Here is a 25,882-nt window from a genome sequence, read left to right as displayed (position 1 = left end):
AAAATTACAGACTAAATTACCTACTCTTTTTCTCTGAACTCTGTAGTCCTCCGGTAATTTTATTCCCATCCAAAAGCACATCTCTGAGTTTCGTCACCTCACGTTTGATAAAATAGCTGTTTGTCTACTGCCACACACTGTAATTATACTTCGGGTGTGGGTTTCCATGGAGATCCACGTAAACACATCACTGAGTGGTAATGGAGAAGCTACTGAATGCGATGTTATGTGAATAAAAAAGCCAAAAAACTCACTGGTTCAGATGCAATAGTTTTATCACTGAGTAGAAGTGTAAAATATTTTTCACAAATGTCCCCCTGGAAAACTAATCCCGTTCAGATAGGGCTAAAGAGATGCTAAGGCTAAACCAACTCAACCATTCTTATTATCATAGTCCTGTACATGCTTGATTCTTTTCTCTTTTCTTTTTTTGTCAGTTTCAGTTGCCAAATATCCCTACAGTACAGAAAAGTGTGGAAGGATTTACGTTTGTCTTTGATAAATGTGAACACCAGTAGATATAAATTCAAAGGAAATTCCATTACACTAGGCTCAAGTACAATACGGTAAATTATACAGTACTGTAAACATCAAAATTCCTCACTTCTCTGCAGGGCTTCTCAGAGAGAGTGGCTTTAAAGGTTGAAAACCTGGGCTGAATTTAAAAAAGGGGATTTTACAAAGAGACGAGCAGTCTGATAGAGACTCCTCAGGTACTTAAGAATACAAGACAGGTACAAAAAGACTTTAAAAAGACAAGAAGGTCCTGAAATGCAAAGTGGCAAAAGGACAATTTGAATTCTATAGCATGCCTTATGGCTTACAAAATGCTCCACACTATATAAAGTGCTCTTTTAACTGGCATTTATTTCATGTTCATTTTTTCCCCATCATCTTTGATCCCTTTGGCCCTTCTTTGCCCTTGTAGGCCAGAGGAAAACAGATTAAGCTAGCTGTGCTCTGGGCTAATGGATAGAGAGAGTGATGTTAGCAGTTCACCTACAATAGTCTTCAACTCAGAACCCACAAACTGTCTCATTAAACTTCCATCAGACAGGCTGACCTTGCTTTTGCTTGCTGTTGAATGCATTGAAATAACTCATGCTCGGTTTAACTGTGTGACATTATACAGTGAGAAACAGCATGTCTTTGTGCTATTTGTTTAGCTATGCCCAAATACAACATCAAATCCTTTATCAGTACATTTTTAGTTATGCTGTTGCCCATCTGCTTCTATTTGTGCCTTTCTTAAGCTCCAAATAAAAAATGCCACAAGTAAAAAGGTGAAGATACTTTATGAAAACATGTCATAGTCTCTTTTTTATCAATAAATCAATGAAATAGCTTTCTGAATAGGACACGACTATGTGTTTTGTATCTCCATGCAAGACCATTGATGTGATTTACACATCAATAACCTTTAAGAAGAAGCAACAAGTAATACATTTTTTTCAGAGTGTACAGAAAACATTTGTAAGCAAACTCAATGTGATTGACTTAAAGAAGAATTCTGGTGTAAAAAATTGACTTTGGGTGCAGTAAAACATGATAAAGAGTTGAATAGCCTTTATTCTCCTCAGCTTTCCGAAATCCAGCAATTTTGTGCATTCACTTTACACATCATGACTTTACTTTAAAAGTCATGTGGCTGACTTCACATGTATCAGAGGAGGCATCTGCTAGACTTCACCCTCCTGGTGCTGGGGCATTACTAGTGATATTGTGAGTCCTATTAAGTGGGTTTGGCAATTGGTTTAGTAAATAGGGGAGAAAATTGGAAAAAAATGTAAAAAATAAAATAAAAAATTACCCAACCTCATAACTGTAGAACCACATTGGTTTCCATTGTGAGCAATGCAATGTCCTAGCTAGCCCATACATAGCCTATAACTAGCCCCACTGGCATTATTAGTGCATGCTCAGTGCTAGCAGTTCCATGTGGACCCTGCACAATTACATACATCAACAACTCTACACTCTACACACCCACATTACATCAATAACCACAAATCCACAATTGCTTCTCTGGTGACTAAAGCTTTATTGAACCCCACTGGTTTTCCAGATCCATGTGGATTTCACACAATGCATATGGGTAACTACAGTCTACACTGAAAAAAAATATAAGTAAAATTTACTTTAAAAAAGTTATGTTTTAGTTTATAATGCCAGACGTAAGTTATGAACTCCCTTTCCGACACTGAACATTCACCATTCCCTGTCATGTGCTAGCTTCAGCCAATCAGAGATACTTTCCACATTTCCAGGGTCCTGAATATTAGATTCACCTCACTAGTCGATTGATAAACTTGTGTTTTCATGTCTGTTTGCACGCTATCTTTGCAAAGTATTGCCAACCTTTCTGTTGCATACTGAATGTTATTTTAGGGTTCAGTTGTTTTTTGGTTAAATCTCTTAACTGGCTTTTGACCTTCTTCTGCTTTATGGTTTACGACTTACGTACCTCAGTCCATGTCTGTTTTGGTTACTCTAGCCTCCTTTTTCATTATAATGCTCAATCTGTCTATGACTTCTGAAAGTGCAAAGGGTCTCTTATCTCTGTCTTAAGTTTGAAAAAAGTTATGATTAATTTATAATGTCAGATGTAACTCTAAAGGAACATTTTCCAATAGTTATGAACTCCCTTTCTCACACTGAACATTTACTATCACCTGAACACGTCCCTGTCATGTGTTTTCTTCCAGAGACAGTTTCCACATTTCCAGCAGTGTCCTAAATATTAGATTCCACTCACCAGTTGCTTATTAAGCTTGTGTATACACGTCTGTTTGCATTCTATGTTTGCTAAGTATTGCCAAATTTTCTGTTGCTTACTGACTGTTGTCTTTGGGTTCTGTTGTTTTATGGTTTAACTTATTTACTAGCTTTTGACCTTGCTCTGCTTTATGGTTTACATGTTACCTCAGTCCATGTCTGTTTTGGTTACTCTAGCCTCATTTTTCATTGTAATGTTTGAGTGTCTGACAGCGCTCGGTCTTAAGTTTGCAAGAAAGTTATGTTTTAGTTTATAATGTCAGACATAACTCTAGGGGAACACTTTGTGATAATTACAGCGCGCACAGCTGTGTCACAGCATGACTGCTAATGAAAATCATGTCTTTGGGGCTTATGTGAAGCAATATGGATGGCCTGCCTATGGATAAAATAGAGTTTGACAGCTTTGTAGCTCAGGATCAGGAGAAACAGAAGGAGAAACATTGCTGTAATGAGAGGAAATTTACCTAATCAATTTAGGTACCTTTTAGATATTGCTTTTATTGGTTTGCAGGCAATGCGTGCCCCTGTATATGGTTGAATATGTGCTTTTATGAATAAACGAACAAATGGTATATATTTGGCGAGGATGGTAGGCAGCTTGGGTTTATACTTCTGTGTTTTATCCTACGGCATAGTCTGAACAAGTCCCTGTCATGTGCTTGCAATGTCCAGCCAATCAGAAACAGTTTCCACAATACCCAGGTCCTGAACATTCGATTCACCTCGCCAGTTGGTTATTAAGCTTGTGTATACACGTCTGATTGCACTCTATCTTTGCAAAGTATTGCCAACTTTTCTGTTGCTTACTGAATGTTATCTTAGAGTTCTGTTGTTTTTTTTACTGGCATTTGACCTTGCTCTGCTTTATGGTTTACAGCTTAACTCTGTCCATGTCTGTTTTGGTTACTCTAGTCTCAATTTTCATTGTAATGTTTGACTGTCTGATCTGTCTCTGACCTCTGAAAGCACAAAAGGTCTCTTAAGTTTGCATAAAAAACTATTGCAGCTGAGGCTGTCCGCATTGCATGACGTATAGTTACATTTCCAACAAGATGCACGTCAAGCTACGGCATAGGTTGAACAAGTCCCTTTAATGTGCTTGCTCCAGCCAATCAGAAACAGTTTCCACAATCCCTGAATCCTGAACATTTGATTCACCTCACCAGTTGGTTATTAGGCTGTTGTATACACATCTGTTTGCACTCTATCTTTGCAAAGTATTGCCAAACTTCCTATTGCATACTAAATGTTATCTTTGGGTTTTGTTGTGTTAATCTAGCCTCTTTTTTCATTGTAATGTTTGATCCTTATCTGTCTCTCATCTCTAACAGAGCAAATGGTCTCTTATCTCTGTCTTAAGTTTGCATAAAAAGTTATCACAGCTGCAGCTGTCTGCGTCAAACAACGCATAGTTACATTTCCAAAGAAGTGCATATAAAGCTACGGCATAGGCTACGGCGTAGGGTTTGCGTCGACACATAGGCTACTGGCCTTTACCCACTAACCGAGGGAGCCTTAATAAGATAAATCTCAATGAGATAGATTTAAGATTACGATTTAGGTTTTCTTTAGTCAACAATGGAAATTAAACTGAACTACCTGAACTTATGATACCCAAGTAAGTGCTGGCTAACTTTTTGACCTACAGAGTAAGTCTTTGGAACATGAGGGTAAAGTAAAGCAAGCCACAGGTAAGCTGATTCCCTGTGCAGCTTCTTAAACTAGCACACACTCCTCAAAATAAAGCTGCAGGGCTCAGAGTGGCTTAGCAGTCTAAGACGCTGATGCTATGGCCCGAGGATGGCAAGTTCAAATCGCGGGTCATGCTGCTTTGCCATCAGCAGCTGGAACCAGAGGGAGCACAATTGGTCATGCTCTCTCTGGGTGGGTAGATGGTAGATGGCACTCTCTTTTCCCATCACTTCCAGAGTGATGCTGCTGGCACAGGTGTCTGTTGGCTTACAAGTGCGATGGCAACTAAGTGATTTACTTGAATTGATGTATTGGAACAACAGGGATGCATTTGTCTTAACCCTCCTGGAGATGGGAGCATTGCAAGTGATTAGAGGGAGTCTGTATAAGTGGATGGGCTAATTGTGGGGGGAATTTGGAACAATTTAAAACATGTATGAAGAAATAAAACTATATCAAAAGGTTGTAGGTGAGATTCCATTGAAGAGCCAATTTTGGTCCAATGAATGAATGAAGTTATATAGCTTATATAGCGCCTTTCTAGAAACTCAAGGAAGCTTTACAATCACGTTTTTACACACAATCATTTCTAATCAGCACTCATCCACACAAATACTGGTGAGAAGCAGCAGCCAATAGCGCACAACATACTCTCAACCGGAAACAACCGTCCACCTAGAGCACTGCATCAGGCACTACAGCATACATACGTATTAGCAATAGCCACAGCATTAGCTCTTTCGCCTTTCAGTGATGAGAATTTCAGAACGGCTAGCTTATAGCACCCTGGCTTACCGGAAAACTTAGTTGTTTTTTTTTGTATAGCACTGTCGGGTGGCATTTACTAGCGCTAAACACTAATAAGCCGAATTCAGCTTCATCGTTTCCTGGCGAAAAATAATAAAAATTACGTAATATATACTGTTAATATGACTACAATTCATTAGACTAGAATGTTGTTTATTTTTATTGACTAAAACTAGACTAAAACTAATATTAACTAAAAGGCCAAAATGTGACTAAAACTATTATGTATTTTAGTCAAAAGACTAAGACTAAAACTAAATCAAAATAATTTGTCAAAATTAACACTGGCAGGCTCAAGAGTTACCTTGCCAAAGTCTAATTGAGATGCTGTGGCACAATCTTAAACAGGATATTCATGCTCGAAACCCTCCATGTCCAAAAAGCAAAAACAAAAGGAAACAGTATTTATTTTTTAAGTTCTAAAGACCCAGTTATCATTAAACTGTCTCTAATTCAATGCATTATCTAAAATTGAGAGGAACAATAGCCCATGAGAAAGTAGTCAAGCTTCATTCTGTGATAGAGATAAACACTGTGCTTCCTCGACTTCGTAACAACTGCGGTGGAACCAAGCGGAACGCTACGCCACTAATTAAAGGACCAACACCAGGCCCTCTCAGACCTTTGTGTCATCTTCTGCATGGTTTTCTTCCCTCTGCTTACCCTTAACCCCCCCACCCCTTCCCAACCACCACTGTCAGGTCCCTTCACCAGCGCAATAACGAACCGAGCCGGCTGCACGTTCTGTCGATGCAGCTGTCAGAAAGCAGGCAGGGGGCGCCATAACGAGTGGGTAATTAAACGAGGCTGCTTTTGGGTGCTGGGGAGAGATAAAACGGGGAAGATAAGGCCGTGGGGAGGGAGGAAGGCTGTGGGATGAACTGGGGCGAGTAGGGAAGCAGCCACACACTGCTGCTTCACGATCGATATCTGAGCGCTGGACTAGCTATGACAACTCTAATTAGGCCCAGTATAAACCTGGGAGCTGGAGTGTAGCTGAGCTCCAAAGGCCTGAGCAGAACTGACTCTCAAGGGTCGCCCTTGCTGTCCTGTACTCCTGTAAGGATGACCACACAAGGAAGTTTTATACACTGTTATCTTTATGTATTTTTGTAGAGCAGTTGGTGCTGTAGCAATAGATCACACACAGTTTTTTTTCTCTTAAATGAAGTGTTTTGCGTCCTAGTTTTGCTTTTCAGCAGAACATTGATGCTGTAAATCTAAGCGAAAAGTAAGAATTGCTTGTCTAATCTATTAGCATCTTAACATCATGTCTAAAAATTACAATTACAATTGAACATTGGCCTTACACCAGGTCAAATTGGTGAGTAATCATAAATCAATTTTTCTTATGCAAGAAATGTAAGAAATATCTCTTTGCTAGTTTCTTGAAGTTGAATTTTTTTTTCCGCACGCCTGATTTAACTTTCTCTGACCTACAAATTATCTACATATTAACAGCAACTAAACAGTCCATTTATGAAGTTGATGCGCTAAGAATCTGGGGTGCATTTCCCGATAACATTTCCCGATAATTATCTTAGTGATTTTAAGAATAACGTAACTTTAGTACACTAATTTTACGCCTGTTTCCCAAAAGCCTTCTTAGTCCTGTACATTTTAACATTTAGTTCATGTGATGTGATGACTTTTAATGTGAAGATTGTGAAGATTTTTCATATATATATATAAATATATGAAGTAAATCTGTACATTTATTAAAGAAACATTAGCAGCACCTGCCGTTTTTTAGCTGGAACTGTGCAAAAAGATGTTTGTAAGCCTTTACGAGATGGGTCAGAATTCTCTTATTGCGACTGACCTAAAAAAACAACATAACTTACAAACATTTTTGGGAAACTCTCGAAATCTTAAAAGCATTTTTAAATATAAGGTTACAAAGTTCTTAGCCTTAGGAACATTTTGGGAACGTGCCCCTGGTTCACTTTGACTACGCACCAAAAGTGCTCCCTCAGTGCTGCTGTTTTGAAATTAGAATTTTGTTCTCTGATCTTTATTTGTATGTTGATTGGTCATAACATTAAAACCCCAGGTGAAGTAAAGAAACAATAATCTCTTTTAGTGGTACCATTGGACTCTATCTCAATAACGAAAGTTCCTAGCAATTTACGAACGACTTTAAGAACAATGTTACTTTAAGAATGCAAACTATGTCAACTAAAGAAATGTCACTGAATTACATCTTCTGTACACTACACAGTTATGGACTGCATTTACCGTATTTTCCCACTATAAGGGGCACTTAAAATCATTGAATTTTTCCAAAAATCATTAGTACGCCTTATAATCCAGTGCAGCATATGTATGAATTTTACCAGTCAGGTTGTAAGGAGCAGTAAAGCCACTCTGCTGAAGTACAGCTTTATACAGGAGTTTCAGTTTATTTCTCCAGCACTAAGACTGGAGCAGTATTAGCATTAGCTGCTAACCCCGCTAAGCTCTTGCTCTTCGCCATTCAGAGGTGAGTATATTGGGCTGTAGTCTACGTGTTAAAAAAAATTAAGCTATGTGGGACGAACCGCTAACTAAGATCACCCTGGCTTACTGCAACACTTAGGGTTCCTCAGTGTAGCACTGTCGGGCAGTGCTAGTGGTTAGTGGAGAAATTTGGAAATCAAAGCGTACTGTAAAAAAAAATTTACGCGCTTTACTCACCCAAATAAACAGTTTTTAGGAGAGAAATCTGTGTAGATTTACATCCAGCATTTGTTTCGTAATCCTTTTTTTAAAGAATGTCAGTTTTCTTTACTTAACTTAGCATTAATTAACTTAGTTACCCTGTCAGCAGCAAGACCTGCTGAATTAGAAAGAAAACATGGCGACACCCCTGTTCCTTAGTAGTGTTGCATAAAATGCGCCTTATAATCCAGTGTGCTTTATAGTGCGAAAAATACAATAGAGATTATTTTGACTGAAATGTTGCTTCAGTCATTAGTCAGAGTCTCACTGTAACACTGTCGGGCAGATTTAGCCAATGCTAATGTGCCCAATGCTAATGCTCCAGCCTTAGTGCTGGTGAAATTTGGGAATCTAAGCTTATTGTAAAAAAGAGAGATATAAATCTGTGTAGATTGACATCCAGAGCTTGTTTCTTAATCATTTCTAAGAATTACAGTTTTCTTTACTTAACCTTTCTTTACTTAACTTAGTTACCCCACCCCCCAGCACTGAGACCTGCTGAATTAGAAGAAAAATATGGCAACACCCATGTTCCTTACTAGTGTCGCATAAAATGCGTCTTATAATCCAGTGCGCCTTAAAGTGCGAAAAATACGATAGATATTATTTTGCCTGAAATGTTGCTTCAGTAATTAGTCAGAGTCAGTCATTATGCAGAGATGTTGTTTTCTAAAAAAAAAACACGTAAGCTATAATTTGGGCGCTACATCATAATCCAGATATGACATATATTTCCATTTAAACTGAAAATGTAAAATTCTCTCTTGTTAGCCTTAATTGTTAAGCCCTTTGATCTTTCGTATCTGCTTTGAAGATGTTTTTTTCCCCTTGGCACCCTCATCAAAATGAAGACATCAGCCTGGGCTTTCAGACTCTAATTCCCCTCATACGCTCACTGAGGGACCAGCCGCGCTACGTATGAATTTCTGTAATGGGAGACAGAGCAACAATGATAGAAAAACCCGTGCCTCAATTAAAGTCTCCAGCCCAATCTGCATTCCAGGCTTGTTTGTTTAGACAAGCACAAGAACAACCAGATTTATGCCATTCATTTGCATAATATCAGATCCAAGGGATGAACACATCAGCAAAGCTAATCAAGTCGTAAGCTGCGAGATGAGAGACACGAACACGAAGATGGCTGTGGTTTATCTTTTTTTGTGGGGATGTGGTTTGATTCAACCTGTTTCCTGTTTCTACAGTAATACTACAAGATTCTCCAGCTCTTAAAATGAACACAAACCATAGGTTGCATTGAGTTCTCTAGGTTTGAAGATGAATATTTATTAAAAGAATTAGTACTTAACACATGGTAATATAATTTTCTCAATTATTTAAATCTGTAATTTAAATCAGTAGACAGGAGCCTGTCTGCAGTCCATGGTGCATAACACAATGTACGGCAATAGCTAAGACACTCAAATACGTATCTCAAAAGGTCCATAGATGACAAACAAGCAAAGAGCATTCAAACAAAAGCTGATGACCTTAGTATAGTTCCCCAAAAAATCTAGAATCTCAAATTGAGGTGTGTTCAGGTACATTTCTGGTGTATTGCTATCTTGGCAACCAAAACACAGGTGCCTTAATGACTGAATACAACCTAGACAGATGTCAACAGTCAAACATTCATTAAGGAAAGTATGTCTACCTTCATGGAGTCCCCTCTCACTAGTTACTGACAGTAGTATATAACCAGACTGGAACATGTTCAGCAGTATCCATATACGCCAGCTGTTTACTGTCTTTAACACTAAATTGGATACGTCACTTCCTGGCCCTGTTCTTTCCCTAGTTTTTCTCTGTCGTTTTGGCCCTCCTGTCTGTTTATTTTCCCTTGTGTTCCTGCACATGCTCTGTGTTCTCCCCGTGTCTCTGTCTGAGTGTTCTCACCTTTGTTCTCCCACGTGACTGTTATCTGTATTCCCCCCCCCCCCCCCTCGTTACCTGTTTCCCCAGGTGTCTTCCATTTCCGTTTCCCTCCTTGTGTGTTTATACCTCAGTGTTTCCTGTCTTCCTTTGTCAGTTATTATACTTGTTTGTTTCCATAGTTCCCTGTACTCTGTGTTTCTTTGTTTATTTAGTTGTTTGTTTGTTTTCTTTTATTGTTCACATAAACAATAGAATCCACTCTCCTCGTCCTACCCTGCTGCTCGTGACAGGATAAACCTATCCTTTAAATTACAATACAATATTTGATTGATTTGATTGAACTTTACGTGTCCTTACTTATCTTAAGTTTGTTTAACTGAACTGAGTTTTATATGGTTACATTTGAAGCCACTTTGTCTGAACTCAGTTTCGCTTGCTGTAAAAGAGACGAGGTTCAGCACATTTTGCCTCAGTCTTGGTCAAATAACATATAATATAGTATAGTATTTCAGTAAAGATGGTGGTTATAGTGTGTTTTATACCATTGCTTTGCTGTTTGAACTACACTTGATCCGACATTATTTATTATAACTTTATTAACTTTTTGACCAAGACTTGAGGAGGGGTGGTGAAAGAATGGTATGTGGCGGGGTATTTTTGCTTGGGTCCCCCAAATGTTTTGAAACAGCCCTGCTTGTATTCCATTTTTAATTTTAGCAGGATCATCATTTTTGTCCCCACGAACACTTAAAGGGTTTTCCAGGAGAGCCTCTTCCTTATTTTTGTAATTATTCGTAAATCCTGAATGAAAAAATTAAAAAGTGCAGATTGCTTGTGTTCAGGCCCGTTGCATAAGAACAGCCAAACCAAGCAATTGCCTAGGGCCCTGAGCTAGCTTGGGGCCCCCAGACAATGACTGGTTATGAATTGAATGCAACAACCAACTATGTGAGAAGCCATTTAAATTCAGTGACGATCAATGCAGGAAAGTACAACCACACTGTTATCAGAATCCCCCTCAAGGTGGCCCCTCTCTCTAGTTACTCACAGTAGTATATAACCAGACTGGAACATGTTCAGCAGTATCCATGTATGCCAGCTTACTACCTTTTCATTTGTAGTAAAAAAGTGCAGGTTGCTTGTATTACCAAACCAATAACGGGAAAACGCACAAGGTTGTGCCTTGCTTTTCCGCTACTAATGGATAAACAAAGCTTATTTTCATGCTAAAGCTCTGACCTTTTAAAGTGCGAGTCCTCAACTCGGCTGCTGCCTCTGTTGATTTGATCATGAGCACTCATTCACAGGGGGCCAAGCACTTCAACAAACAAGCCGATGGCAGGTCCAGGGCCAGGCGTACCCGAGGCGGACGAGTTTAGCATTAATACACCATAACTTGTATGGATGCAGCACTAATTGGGTCATAACAGACCGCTGTCTGTTCTGCCATGGATAATGAAGCCGGAGCTTTGGAGCGTGTCTCGCTGGCCAGCAGTGCATGAGGCACAGGAGGAGTTTGTCCACAGGGGGGGAAATAGAAGGAGTAACCCCCCCAAACACACACACACACACACACGTCTGATCTGAGAGCTTAGTGTAACGTGCCGGCTGTGACGCCACTCTCCACTTGTTGAATGGCTCTGATCTGACGAGCGTGAAATAAATGCAGAATCCCCTCCACAACCAGCAGCTCCACTTTTGTTGGAAAATCTTAAAGGGATACTCTTCAACATCTGTGGCACATAGCGCATTACCATGGATAGCAATTTCAGTGCGTTTTACTTGTTCCTGTAAAAAAAAAAAACCAAAAAAAACAAGACTACTTAACCCTAGAACGTGCTTAGAAAATAGATAATCAATATTCAAATGTTAACTCTTAAGGGTTCTATATTAAATTATGAACACTCTTGAGAACAACCAAGCAAAATCTGTTTTATATGGTTATTTGAAAAAAAAAAAACATTCATACAAAAAGATTTTGTATACAGCAGCAAACAATATTATACTGTTTTCCGCCATCCAGTGAGAGAAGCTTAGTGGTAATTTCAACGAAAATGATGAATAAAGTTTACTTAAAAAAGTTTTTAAGCAAGTTTAATTTCAGATACATTTAAGTAACTTCAACTCGTTTTCAAGACTTAAATGTTATATAGAGTAAATAAGCTAACTGAACTTCAGTCAATCCTTTCTTTTAGTAAACTTTATTTAAATCATTTTTGCTGAATCAATCCTTTCTTTTATTAAACTTTACTTAATTCCTGCATACAATATTACCTTATTACAATTACTTAATTTATATAATATTACTTAAATAATATATAAAACATAATATATTATAATAATCATATTAACACTGTCTGAACACATGGATGGCATGTCATACATTCTTTTTAGTATACTAAAAGAATGTATGACATGCCATCCATGTGTTGAGACAGTGTAATATGTGTGTTTTAACTAAAATATTTAAATTTCAGGAATTATAATATATTATGTATCATAAATTATTTGAGTAATATTGTATAAATTAAGTTATTGTAATTAGGTAATATTGTATGCAGAAATAAAGTAAAGTTTACTAAAAGAAAGGATTGACTGAAGTTCAGTTCCCTTATTTACTCTATATAACATTAAAGTCTTGAAACCGAGTTGAAGTTACTTAAATTTATCTGAAATTAAATTGACTTAAAAAAAAAGCAAATGCAGAAAGTTGCAGTTTTTTTTTTTTAAGTAAATTTTACTCATCATTTTCATTTTTTCAGTGTGGGCTGTCTGTTAGCCAGCCACATTCACCTCCATTTACAGTTGTGTCTTGAGCGTGGAACCTGAACAGCTATGGAATGGAACTTTCAAAGTTTTTAGTGGCTCGTTTTAAAAGACAGGGCCCTCAGAATTCTATAAATCCTGAGTTTGGTTAAATGAAATCTGTCATTCCAGCTGACTCACCTCATAAAGCTGACTCAGAATATCCAGCCAAGATGTTCGAAACTGTCATCTAAACAAGAGATGCCTACTTGGACGGATCTAAAAAAAAAAAAAAAAAACATATTCTGATTTTTTTAACACCTTCTTGGTTTTTACAGAATTACTGAATTTGTGCATGTTATGTTTTTAATTACTGTATTCTCTTATAAGCATATTTTCAGTCAGGGTTTCTTTAGCTCTTTTCTCCTCCGCAGTCATGAAATCATTAGCAGCCATATGCTACTCCTGCAGCAGAGGAGGAAGGAGGATGAATAAAAAAAGAGAAGAGCAGCTCCTTGATCTTTAATTAGCCTCGGGACGCTGCACGGGGTCAGTCCTGGTGTCAGTCTGTGGTTCTTTTAGTGGGATGTAGATTGCACGGACATGCGCACGGTTCAGCTTTAATATATGAACATAAGGATGGGGAGCGGCAGCGGGGCGGCCCTCGGGGTCCGCGGGGACTAGAGCTAAGCAGTCTTAATATGGAGCAGCATAAATAAACGCTTCATCATCAGAATGCCCGGCCACAGCTGGTCTCAGCTCCAGCAGGGTCCAGACATGCTCAGCAACAAACTGTGAACTAATGGAGGAAATACACTGATATATGTTTTAAAGAATCTTATTGTAGTAAAGGAATACATGGTCGCTGAGTGATCTATGCTGCCACATTGATCAGGAGATCGCCCGTTTAAATCCTGGTCATGCAGCTTGCCATCAGCTGCTGGAGAGTGGGTAAAGGGTGCTCTTTCTCTCATCACTGTTAGGGTGATGTTGATCAGCACAAGGCTGCGTCTGTGAGCTGATGTATCGGAACCGAGTCCTCTGAGTGCGCTGTCATGCTATTCAGCAATGCTATAGCTATATCAGTAGCAGTTCAAAAAGAGGCAGTGGCTCTGACTTCACATGTGTCGGAGGAGGCATGTGCTAGTCCTCACCCTCCTTGTAGTGTAGCATCACTAGTGATGGGGATATACAGCTAAGTAGCACCTGAATGGGTGAGACAATTGACTTAGCCAAATTGGGAGAGAATTAGAAATAAAATTATGAATAAAAAAAATGAATACTTGACTTAGAAAAACACTGAAATGGTTGCAATCAGGTTCGAATTAGCTATTTTACAGTATTATTGGCACATACCATTTTGTATTCATTCATGTATTCATCATCATCATCAAAAAAAAAAGTTACATACAGCTCTGGAAAAAATTAAGAGAAAACTTCAGTTTCTGAATCAGTTTCTCTTATGTTGCTATTTATAGATATTTGTTTGAGTAAAATGAACATTCTTGTTTTATTCTATAAACAACAGACAACATTTCTTCCAAATTCCAAAAAAAACATTGCCATTTAGAGCATTTATTTGCCAAAAATGAGAAATGGCTGAAATAACAAAAAAGATGCAGAGCTTTCAAGCCTCAAATAATGCAAAGAAAACAAGTTCATATTCATAAAGATTTCAGAGTTCAGAGATCAATATTTGGTAGAAAAACCCTTAATCTTGGTATGTTCTCCTCCACCAGTCTTACACACTGCTTTTGGATAACTTTATGCCTTTACTCCTGGTGCAACAATTCAAGCAGTTCATCTTGGTTTGATGGCTTGTGATCATCCATCTTCCACTTGATTATATTCCAGAGGTTTTTAATTTTGTAAAATCAAAGAAACTCGTCATTTTTAAGTGCTCTCTTATTTTTTTTTAGAGCTGTATATGACAGTTTTTATAATGGAGAGTCACCATGAATGGATTTTAGTTAACAGCTGTGCTGAACTGATACTGATTTTTAAAACTATTTCTTTGACTATGAGTGTATTACTGTTCATCCACAGAGCTGCATTATTTTAAAAGAATTTTAAAGGAACTCCACGCTCCGCCCTCATGCACACGGTTTTGGTCCTCCAGCTTTGGCCTACTTGAACTCCCCCGCTGCATCATCCTTAACATCCTGAGCTCCTGCCTCCACCCTGTCCTCTTTTTAAAAGACAAATTATAGTCACCCTAGATTGCACTAGACCTTGCAATATTAAAAAGCACACTAGAGAATCAGTAAATGTCACGGTTAAATCTCCACCTGTGATCGTGATGCAGGGATTGGTATTTTTTGCTGTGGGGGTTAAACGGCAGCTGCAGAGAGTAAATGCAAATGACACTTTTGAGCCTTTTCTGGACAGAAGAGACAGTTACTCCAACAAAATTAGGGTACACTCATTTTTAATATCCTTGATTTAAGAAGACTCAATAAATAAGTAGCTCAGTTCTTTCATCTATTTACTGCTGTGTGCATAAACTGTAGCATCACCAGGGACAAAGTAATGGAGCCAGGCTATATTACTGTTTAGCAACTTTATTTAAACAGAGAGAGAAAGAGAGAGAGAGAGAGAGAAAGAAAGAGAGAGGAGTTGTTCTCTCTCTTGTATAATGGCAGCCCACTAACACTAATAAGTGAACAATGCTCTACCAAAGCAACATAAATAAAAAAAAACAGACCAAAACACCCCAAATAACCTTAGACCACACTTTAGCAACCACCTAGTAACCACTTAGAAACAACATAGCATCCACCAAAGATACCATAGCAAAATCATAGCAACCACCTAGCAACACTTTAGCAACCACTTAGAAACAACATAGCAACCACAACAGATTCCATAGCAACCACTTAGCAACACCATAACAACCACCATGAAGAACATAGCAACACTTTAGCAACCACCTAGCAGCCACTTAGCAACACCATATTAACCACCACATACACCATAGCAACACCTAAGCAATTACATAGCTACAACATAGAAACACCATATTAACCACCACAGACACCATAGCAACACCTTAGCAATTACATAGCTACCACATAGAAACAACATAGCAACCATTATGGATACCATAGCAACACCCTAGCAATTACATAGCTACCACAAAGAAACAACATAGCAACCATTATGTATACCATAGCAACACCTTAGCAATTATATAGCTACCACAAAGAAACAACATAGCAACCATTATGGATACCATAGCAACACCTTAGCAATTACATAGCTACCACATAGAAACAACATAGCAACCATTATGGATACCATAGCAACACCTTAGCGAGTACCACGGACACCATAACAGCCAGCCACGAATCAGCACTGCAGTTTCACTCGCAGTTTCTGCAGGAACGGCAATCTATTTACATCTAAAATGATAGTATCACCAGTAACAATAACAATGTTGTGCAACTTCTGACAGCGTCTGACATCTCAGCAGACGTTTTTATAGCATGGTTATGTCAATATTATGTCACAGGATTCCCGAAACACATTTTCCCATCTGCTATTCCTGATTTTCTTGATCTGGTAATCATGAGAGACCACATGCTAGCCAGCTCTATTGATATATTTAGAGAGGCTGTGGGCCAAAAGCATGTGATCCAAATGTTTGTAATCAGTGCTGAAGCCAGAGGGGCTGCTGGGGTGGCTCTGGCTACCCCTCAAAACCAGTTGGCCACTTTTCATGTAGCTGGCTTTCAGTTATCTGTGAGAAAGGATTTCAGCACATGACGCTGCACACAGTTGGAATCGGACGCCAGCAGAGCGCAACAAAAGTACATAAAAAAAATAAAGTGAGTTAGTTGAAATTCTTTCTTCACATCCCTGATGGATCAATAACACATGTATCTTAACTGTACCTGCTGGATAAGTTACTTTGCCTCTGTACTGAGAACACAAAGTAACTTTTTGAGCAGAATATGTAGAGTATGAAGATAACAATAGCTTAATTATACTGTACACTGGATACATACAGTATAATATGTACAGTACCAATCGGAATTTATAAATTGATACTGAAGTCATCCAGACGATGAAGGAACACACAAGTAATCATGTAGTAAACTTGTTAAAAAGTGTTAAACAATCCAAAATCCTCTTTTAAGCATTTAGGTGGGCTCTTATCTGGGGTGCTGGTGTCAACTTGTGGTTTCTCAGGCTGGTAACTCTGATGAACCTATCCTGTGCAACAGAGGAAACTCTTGCTCTTCCTTTCCTAGGGCAGTCCTGATGAGTGCCAGCTTCATCATAACAGTTTGATTGTCTTTGCAACTACACTTAAAGGATACTTTTTTTTTTCTTGAAGTTTCTTTGATTTTTAAAAGACCTTAATTTTTAAAGTATTTTTTTTCTTCTTTTCTTTAGTTGAGTAGTTCTTGCCATAATATGGATTAGAACATGACTCAAATAGAGCCATTCACTGTATACCTATAACTCTACCTCTTCACAACTTTACAACTGATGCTCTCAAACACATTAAGAGAAAAAAATAAATATACTGTACCTAATTGTTTTGTGTGCCCAGCTTAAAATGTATTGGTGACATAACTGAGATGTAAAACTGAAAAAAAATGTGATAACACTGATTGAAATACTTTTAATCAAATTTGTTTAAAATGAATTGCATAAAATCTTTACTGATATGCATGCAGATACTCTCTCGGATCATCTTAATGATGCGTAATCTTTCTGTGAGGAAAACTTTGGAACACCTCATTGCACCTCAGCGCTGTGAAATGACTGCAATCTTATAATGCTTTTGAATCGCAAATGTGGTCCTACTGAAATGGACAAAAATGACTGTTTTCAAAGTAGAAAATTATTCTGATGGGCGCCAAGGCAGATAATGCGTGTGGTGAGCCAAAATTATGCACTTTTTTCCGTTTTTCGTTCAGAATACACAACGTAATTTGAGGTTCACAAAATGTGACAAAAACCTGACTCACATTTATAATTGAGCTGGAACAATTTTGATACATTATCATACGGTAGTCACTCTGCACCAGTGTAAAAGTAGGGAAAATGGTCTTAAATTCTCTGTCCTTTTTCTTTGAAAGTGAATTGTTCTCTCGGGGAAGAATGCGTGGAAATGTCCTTAACTGAACATGAATCAGACCCAAAATTAGCTCGCTTTTAGATGACTCAGGAAAACGAGCTAATGATCTCAAATTCTGCGCTCCTTACTCGTAACCTTTTTGCTTATGAATGAAAAAGAAGAAACTCTTCATTCTCATCCCTGAGCGAGCAAAGGATGAAGAAGAGTAAAAGGATGAAAAAGGAGGCGAAAAAAAAAAAGATGTGGCTGTGGTGACATGCTTCAGACATATGCGCTCCTTGAGGTTTGAAGTGAGAGGGGAGGGAGCCGTGACTTTCCTAATAACCCCACAGTGCATCAGCAGTTGTGGTTTGAGTTATTACCTGTCAAAGACCCCTAGCCCCCTCCAGGTTAGAGCTGCACTCCTCTGGGATTGCTTAGCTGTCTGAGGCAGGAAGGGGAAAGAGAAAAAAAAAACACGCTCTATCTACCCGCAGTAGTCCTCTTGAAGATCGGGTGTGGATGATGCCGTTGCTGTCATAGGAAAAGCTAGCTTTAATGTCCAAATCAAAAGCAAAACAATATTTAATGTAGGCCAGTTCACCAAGAAAACACTGTAAAAGTGTCAGACGCAGCATCCATTTCCAGTGAATATGGTCCATATTGGACACAGCCTATTTGGACTTCATTGTTTTGTGATGTCACATGAATACATAGTGCAATCTATGTCTATATCCAGTATACCACTGATCGACTAGTAAAACAAGAGCAGCCACCACTGCACCCAACCTATGGTTGGGCCCTCAACCCATCAATCCATCCATTCATCTTTCCATCATCTCGTGAACAACACCTGGACATATTAAATCCCTCCACTTGGGAAATACTTCTGGAGGAAGCACGCCAACCTTCTCCAATATATAACCCTGACCTCATACTTGGAGGTGCTGATCCTTAAGGCTAAAAAAAAAAAAAAATATATATATATATATATATATATATATATATATATATATATATATATATATATATATATATATATATATACCTGCACCAAGTCAATGCAGAGAAGCCTGTACCAGTGGCTTATTCCATCTTTCCATATTCACCATGTGTCTATGTTATAAATCAAGAATCTGGAAGAATATAATGGATAGATAGATAGATAGATAGATAGATAGATAGATAGATAGATAGATAGATAGATAGATAGATAGATAGATAGATAGATAGATAGATAGATAGATAGATAGATAGATTGATTGATTGATTTTTGGGGTGTGTAACAACAATTTCCCTTGGTAAGACATACAGGGCCCCAAGCAGGGAGCCATGTCAGCTTAAGGTGGGCTGTAACAATATGGCTCATTTGGAAATTAATTTGGGCCCTAGTAACCATACATGTAGAAACCTACTCAGAGCCCACCTTAAACACACATAGCCAACATTCCACCTTGCTTACTTCCTTGTTGTTTATGATCCTTACAGTACAAGAGAAAATAATTGCAAACCTTTAGTGAAATTGGCACAGTTTTCCCAACTGTTGTGAGTGGTATTTCTGTTTTCACCACTGTCATATTGTCCTCATTAAGTGTGCAATGAAGCCCTCTTTCCTCCCACCAAGACAACACGACACAGTGCCTGGAAGCATCTTTACACAGTGGCTTTCATTTCCTGATTGTTGTTACAAAAGATAATTTCATCCTGGAGTCCTTTAAATATGTACCAATGTAATGTAGGGCAGCCAATGAAATCAAAGGTCATCTACATACATTCTATGAAGGTACACTTGAAAGTATAACAACAAAAAAGAAAGTTTGGATTGTGGGCTGAAGATACTTGAGACAGAATGGTGGGACTCAGGGTGTAAAATAGAACTTGTTCTGGTCTCCATCAGCCCACTGGGAAGGAGCAAGGAATAAATAGGCTGCCAGAAACAACACACAGGTGCAAACCATGGCCTTCTCTGCCCACTGATTCATCCTGGCTAGCTCTGCATCCTGCAGGTGCATCTTCAACACTCCCCCACGCCCACATATCTCCACAAACTCATACCATTCAGCCTGCAGCTAACTCAGCCTCAATGAGAGATGAAAGCATCTGAGCTGCCACCATCTGAGCCTTTGGATTACCAGTACCAGTGCCAATGGATGACCCACACATTGGCACTTTTCATGTGGTGAAGACATTGTAGGGGAGAATGGTTCAAACAGTGGATCAAAGGGTTTCCATACCATACTAGGGGTACCAACCCTAGCATACTAGGGTTTTTCCACTGTTATCCAGGCTCCACACCTCACTGGTAGAATCCGGAGAGCCTTGACATTTAAAACAAGGCGTTAATAACGTTAAGAGTGCAAAAGAAGCGTATTAAAACCCACTGTTTACATCCCATAATGCTATTTTTAGCTCTGGGAGCCGCCATCACTTTACTGATAATAACATAGACATATATACATAGATTCCGCATAGCCTTCCTCCTGGTGTAGCAGCCGGCACCCAGTGCATTTATTTATACTGAGGAAGGTGTTTAATACACCTATAATAATCACTACTCTACCTGTTTTAACTCGATTTTTACACAGTTTGGTAATAGTAGTAATGATTCAGGATGCTGTCACACCAGACAAATATGTGCTTTCATGCTGAGATACTTTGTATTATGAGATGTGAAGCTACTTTGAGGATGGATAATGTTTTAAAAAGTGATTTATCCAGGTAAAATATTCCCTAAAGCTCCCGTTGTAAAGAGTGCTGGGCAAAAAGCACAAAATTACTGGATCTCATGAAGCTGTGGGAGAACGGAGGTGGGCTATTTAACATAGGTTAGTACTCTTTATCATGTTTTACTACCCAAAGTCTATTTAACACCAGAGATCTTCTTTAAGTAAGGTCAGACAGCAGACGCATGATGTCCAAATAATTAGGCACCAAACTGTGTAAGCTACCTTGACCTCTAATTATCTTACCTTAACTCCTCCATTGGGAAATTTTCTTAGAGGGAGCCTGCTACCTTGAACAACCATGACTTACAGCAACTTGAGGTACTGATTCCTACCCCTTCCACTTCACATGTAGCTGGACACCATGAAAGTGAACTCTGGACACCACCACACTAGTGCCAATACACTACCTCACTATACTCAGCTTTTTTATCTATGTATCAGTTTTGAGTGCACCTGGCTGCTTGCTTGGCTTGGTTCAAGTACAAACCTAGATATCACACTTTTGTTTGCCATCTAACTGCATACCTCTTTGGAATCTCCATTGCTGCATATTTCAATTGTTGCAATAAATGATTGTCATCCATGTAGGCAGAATTGTATGCACAGAGAGTGCAAAGAATTCTGGATAAGACCCAAGAGTTGTTGGAATTTGGCTGGTGCACCAAACAACCCAAACAGAAGTGTAAAGAATTGGTATAACCCGATCTGCCAGAAACCCTTTGATAAGTTGAATAAAATGGAGCAGTACCTTATCAATATGCAGCACTGGATAGGTATTGAATTTGGACACTGTTTGAACTCTTTTTAATAGTAAACACAAAACAGAGCAAGTGCTAAAATATAGCATTGATTCCCTCCTGTACCACACTTTTCTGATTTTTTGATTGGGAAAACGGTATAGGCAACTGCACATTACTATGCCAGGTGGTGTTTTTAAAATCACATTGTAAACATCTGTGTGATGCTTGGCAGCATCTGCTTTCTGCAATGGTTTGAGATAATCAAGTTTCTTAGCTAGCTCTGGACCCCCTGGATCTCAGGAATTATCGTTGCCAGAGATTATACCTGCTCTGTCTGAAGTGCATTGCCCTTATCTGACCATATTACCTTATGTTCAGCCTCTCCAACCTGCCTTATGACCTTGAATGGCCCGTAGTGAGTCATTTAGAGCTCGCCAAGAGTAGTAAAATGAGCAATTTTCTCCTGCTGTAAACCCACACAGCTAAGTACCCATGCTGTAAGTGCAGGGTTGACATTGTCAAGCCTGGAGAAAGTTCTGCTGTGTTAAGTGACCTAGTTTATGGGTTGAGCCATTACATTTACTGAGCTACACCTAGAAAAGTAGGGTCTCTCAGTTTTTGTTGGTAATGCGACATGCTAATGCTAGAGGTTCGTAATTATGCCCTACGATAGACCGTCTCATGCAGCTTGAATATTTGTACACAGTTCCTGTAGATTTTGCTGCCTTTGCATGCCTTTTTTATCGACTGCTACCAACAGAGAGCTAGGATTCACCTTAACTCCAAAACTAATCATAGTACTGTGATGCAAGCCTTCTTAAACTCTTCTTGAACACACAACCACTATCATTTCAGTGTCCATATGCAGTGCTTGGAATGACCCACCACCCAAACAATAGTGGCTTTGTTGTGAACCTGGAAGGCCCTGGCCATTCAAGGACAGTGGGACTACAAGAAACACAAGGACTACAGAGGGTTCTATATGGTCTGTGAAGCTGACAAAATGTATAAAGGGTGTAGAAACAAGTATTCTATGCCTAATTTGTCAGTCCTGATGCTGTCTGTCTGCCTGCTCTGGACTCTGAACTACACAAACAAAGACTAAACAAAGACGCCACTTCCCAGCATGCACTCACACTTTCCTGACTCTGCTGAGAATGTAAAGCTATGGCATTTCCACTCTCCCAGTTACTGATTGTTTTCACCTGGCCTGTCTAGTATAAATTCCCTTCAGTTAGTTCTGCTCCCTGGTGATTATTGAATCTAGTGTCTAGTCTCCTTGTCTCCTTGTCTTCAGTGCTCCCACCTGTGTTTATTTGTAGCTCCGCCCCCTCATTACCAGTCGCCAGGTGTTACTTGTCTCCTTTCCCACCTTGTATGTGTATTTAAGCCCCTGTGTCTTCAGTGCTAGTTTGTTGGTTCTTGTACATTGTGAGCGTCTCTTCCGGTTGTGTTTATGTTCCTGTTTGTACAAGTGTTCTTGTATTTGGTTTATTGTTTGTTTGTTTTCTATTTTAAATAAATAATACTTGCTTTTACGTCCACACTCCGCATCCTTTCCATGCTGCAGCCGTGACATACAATGTTGTTTCCTTTGTTTATTCCATGTAGTACCGACTTGTTTTTGTTTCCAACTACCGATTTTTGCCTTGCCCTCTCTATTTTTATTTCTGTTGGCAAAGTATTTTTGTATTTTTGACCACTCTTTTGTCATTGCCCTTTCTCTGCTGGATTTACCATGTTCTACCGTGTTTTGTATGTTGATATTATTTGCTGCCATACTGTTACTGACCCTGCCTGTCCGTTACTACTCCTGTAAGCATAGATTCTTTGTTAATAATCTGTGTGATTGGTATTTGCGAGTGTCTGGTCAGTGGGACATGATTAGTATATAAAAAATGGGAGAGCATGGAGCCTTTACAGTGATTCAACACAAGCAGCTTTACAGAGGATTTGTGTGTTTAAATATTCATGTAGCAGAGACGCTATCTTTGATAGTGATGTCTGTCGACAATATCCACACAAATATGATCAGTGCAGCCTATCTTCTTGCTATGCCATCCATTTGAAACCTTTCAGACACCCATTATCCAAAGTACACTATTCAACATTTTGTCATATTTGCCTCATTCGCAAACAGTAGCCAACTTGGACGTAAAAAAAGAACAGAATGCGGAAAGTGTAATTTTCAGCCTTTGTTGTGATTCCTATTCAGAGGATCCTTTTGCATCTGACGCTTGTCACGGTCGCGATTGACAAACTACAGCAGCCTCAGTTGCACTAAAATAATCACGCACGGTGAATGGCTTTTTTTCGAGGGACTTTCATGTGGCATGATGCAGATTCACGCTGTCAGACTGCTTTTAATCCTGATTGGCAGGCTGAGTCTTAAAGCACAGCAAGAGAACTCTTATACTTACCCTATTATTAGGCCTCTATCTCATATCAGAAAGAAACAAGAAAGGAATTGGGCAATAAGTCTGATTAGACTAAATTGCTGCTTGTTCAGTTTTCTCAAATTTAGCCAAGATTACAGCCCAGATGGAGCCTCGCTGAAAATGTTAACAGGAAGTGATAATGCCAGAATATTTGTTTGCAGCTCAAGTTCATGCATAATTAATTTTTTTGTCACAATTCTCCATTTTACTTTCATTCCACAAAGGGAAAGAGAAATTGGAGCATCAACTGAATTTCTTATATATTTATTTAGGGGTGACATATTATTGAGTCCCCATACTTTATCTCTCTTTCCCTGACACATACACAAAAAACACTGCTTCTTATTCGAATAATTATATGGTGTTTATTTGATTTGTTTGATATATCGAAACAAACTGTAATTAGAAAATGATATCAAGAAACCCCTACATTTAACATAACATAACATTATTTTACCATTGTTTCAAAAAATGTGCTAAAAAAGTAGTATTTGTAAATGTAACTATTGTAGTGTAGCAATTCCTTGATTGGATTAATGATATTATTCACTGTAGATTGAGAAATATGCAAATTTCTTCCAATATTCCTTTAAGGAACAAGTCAAACTGGAGATCCTCATTTTGTAGTCTAATTTTTAATCCTTAATTGCTCATATTCTAGCTTTTTTTATTTGTTGTAACCTGAAATATGGGAATCAATGAATAATATGGGTTCATACTGTCTGCAGTCAAATAAAAGTCTAATTAAATTTAAGAAACACTGCATTTTTTTTAGCATTTTCCCATTCCCAAGTCCCAATTATTGTTTTTGAATTGGAAACCCATTCTATTAAGGTTTATATGCACTGTTTCTGAGCTAATCTGAATATCACTGACAGTTGACTGTGGACTATTTAGTAGTGAGAAATATGGCCATAAACATGAGACATGATTGAATCACTTAAATTTAATGGTTTGGGTGGGTGAGTATATTGTGTACATTGCATTTGAACAGACAAATCCAACAGAACATGGTCAAATTTATTTCTTACTAAATTTACTAGTTCTAATAATATAACGACAATGTAATAATACAACAACATAACAGTTCTCTTTCACATCTACCTGCTTTCCTACTCAGCTCCACGATACCCATCAGTCAATTATGCTCCCTGTTTAGCTCAGTGACAGCAATCAATCACGCCACCGCCAAGATAATTAACTGCAGTCTAAAATACACTACTGAGCAGAGCAGGAGGGAACTACTGCATTTCCCCAAGCCTTTTTTATCCCATACAGGTCTGGAAAAAATAAGAGAACACTTAAAAATGACGAGTTTCTTTGATTTTACCAAATTGAAAACCTCTGGAATAGAATCAAGAGGAAGATGGATAATCACAAGCCATCCAACCAAGCTGAACTGCTTGAATTTTTTTTGCAACAGGAGTGTAAAGCATAAAGTTATCCAAAAGCAGTGTGTAAGACTGGTGGAGGAAGACTGGTCGTAATAATAATAATTATTATTATTAAGTAGGCAAAGAGTCAAGAGTTAATGACTTAAATTTCTTGTCCTTCTTGTGTTTGAGAGCATCAGTTTAGTGAATAGCCCTATTTAAGTACTGTTTAAATGTATATTACGTGATGATGAAACTGGCTCTCATCAGGACCGGCCTAGGAAAGGAAGAGCAAGAGTTTCCTCTGTTGCACAGGACCATTTCATCAGAGTTATCAGCCTCAGAAACAGCAAGTTAACATCACTCTAGATCATAGCCTTTACTACATGATTCCTTACAAGATGTGTTCCTTTATTGTCTGGATCACTTCAGTATTAATTTACTTTTAATAAGAAGGTGTGTCCAAACTTTTGACTGGTACTGTACGCTGGCAATGAGTAGCTTATTCTTCTCAGTCCTCCACCGTGTCTACTGGGTTAAGCAAATCTCTCTGCAAATCTGTTCATATTTGCCAGATGGCAGGTGTTAATCCACCTAAGTATCCGTGGAGTAACAGATGTGTCCTCAGTGTAACAGGTGTGTGTCCACAGTGTAACCATTACATTTGTGTCTCTGTTTGGCAGATATTTCCGATCAGGAGCTCCTCCAGTGATCAACCCTCTCAACACCCATTTCCCACGAGACACCATCATCCCGGGGTCCTTCGCTGTCACTCTGACATGGACGCTGCCCAACCGCACCACCGGGGTGTTCAACGTCACCAGCCCGCTCCCCGGGGACTGGTTCCTGGCTGCACACCTACCAAAGGATGAGGGCAAAATCTCCGTCAAGGTCAGAGCAGCAAGCAGTGCACTGAATTATAGTAGCTGTGTTTGAATTATAT

At 38.7% G+C, this 25,882-nt stretch overlaps 1 protein-coding gene across 2 annotated transcripts in view; it reads left to right on the top strand.

The window, feature by feature from the left end:
- The window catches only part of tmem8b (transmembrane protein 8B), a 280,766-nt gene that overhangs the window by 82,883 nt on the left and 172,001 nt on the right, over positions 1 to 25,882 (top strand). For both annotated transcript variants that reach the window (XM_049470533.1, XM_049470532.1), the window contains exon 3: positions 25,623 to 25,830. In XM_049470533.1, the coding sequence (XP_049326490.1) occupies positions 25,623 to 25,830 (208 nt within the window). The remainder of the gene's footprint in view (positions 1 to 25,622; positions 25,831 to 25,882) is intronic.

This window comes from Astyanax mexicanus, chromosome 22, assembly GCF_023375975.1.
Source record: "Astyanax mexicanus isolate ESR-SI-001 chromosome 22, AstMex3_surface, whole genome shotgun sequence".
Lineage (NCBI taxonomy): Eukaryota > Metazoa > Chordata > Actinopteri > Characiformes > Acestrorhamphidae > Astyanax > Astyanax mexicanus.
The sequence above is the reverse complement of the archived record's forward strand: the minus strand, read 5'-3'. Positions and strand labels throughout refer to the sequence as shown.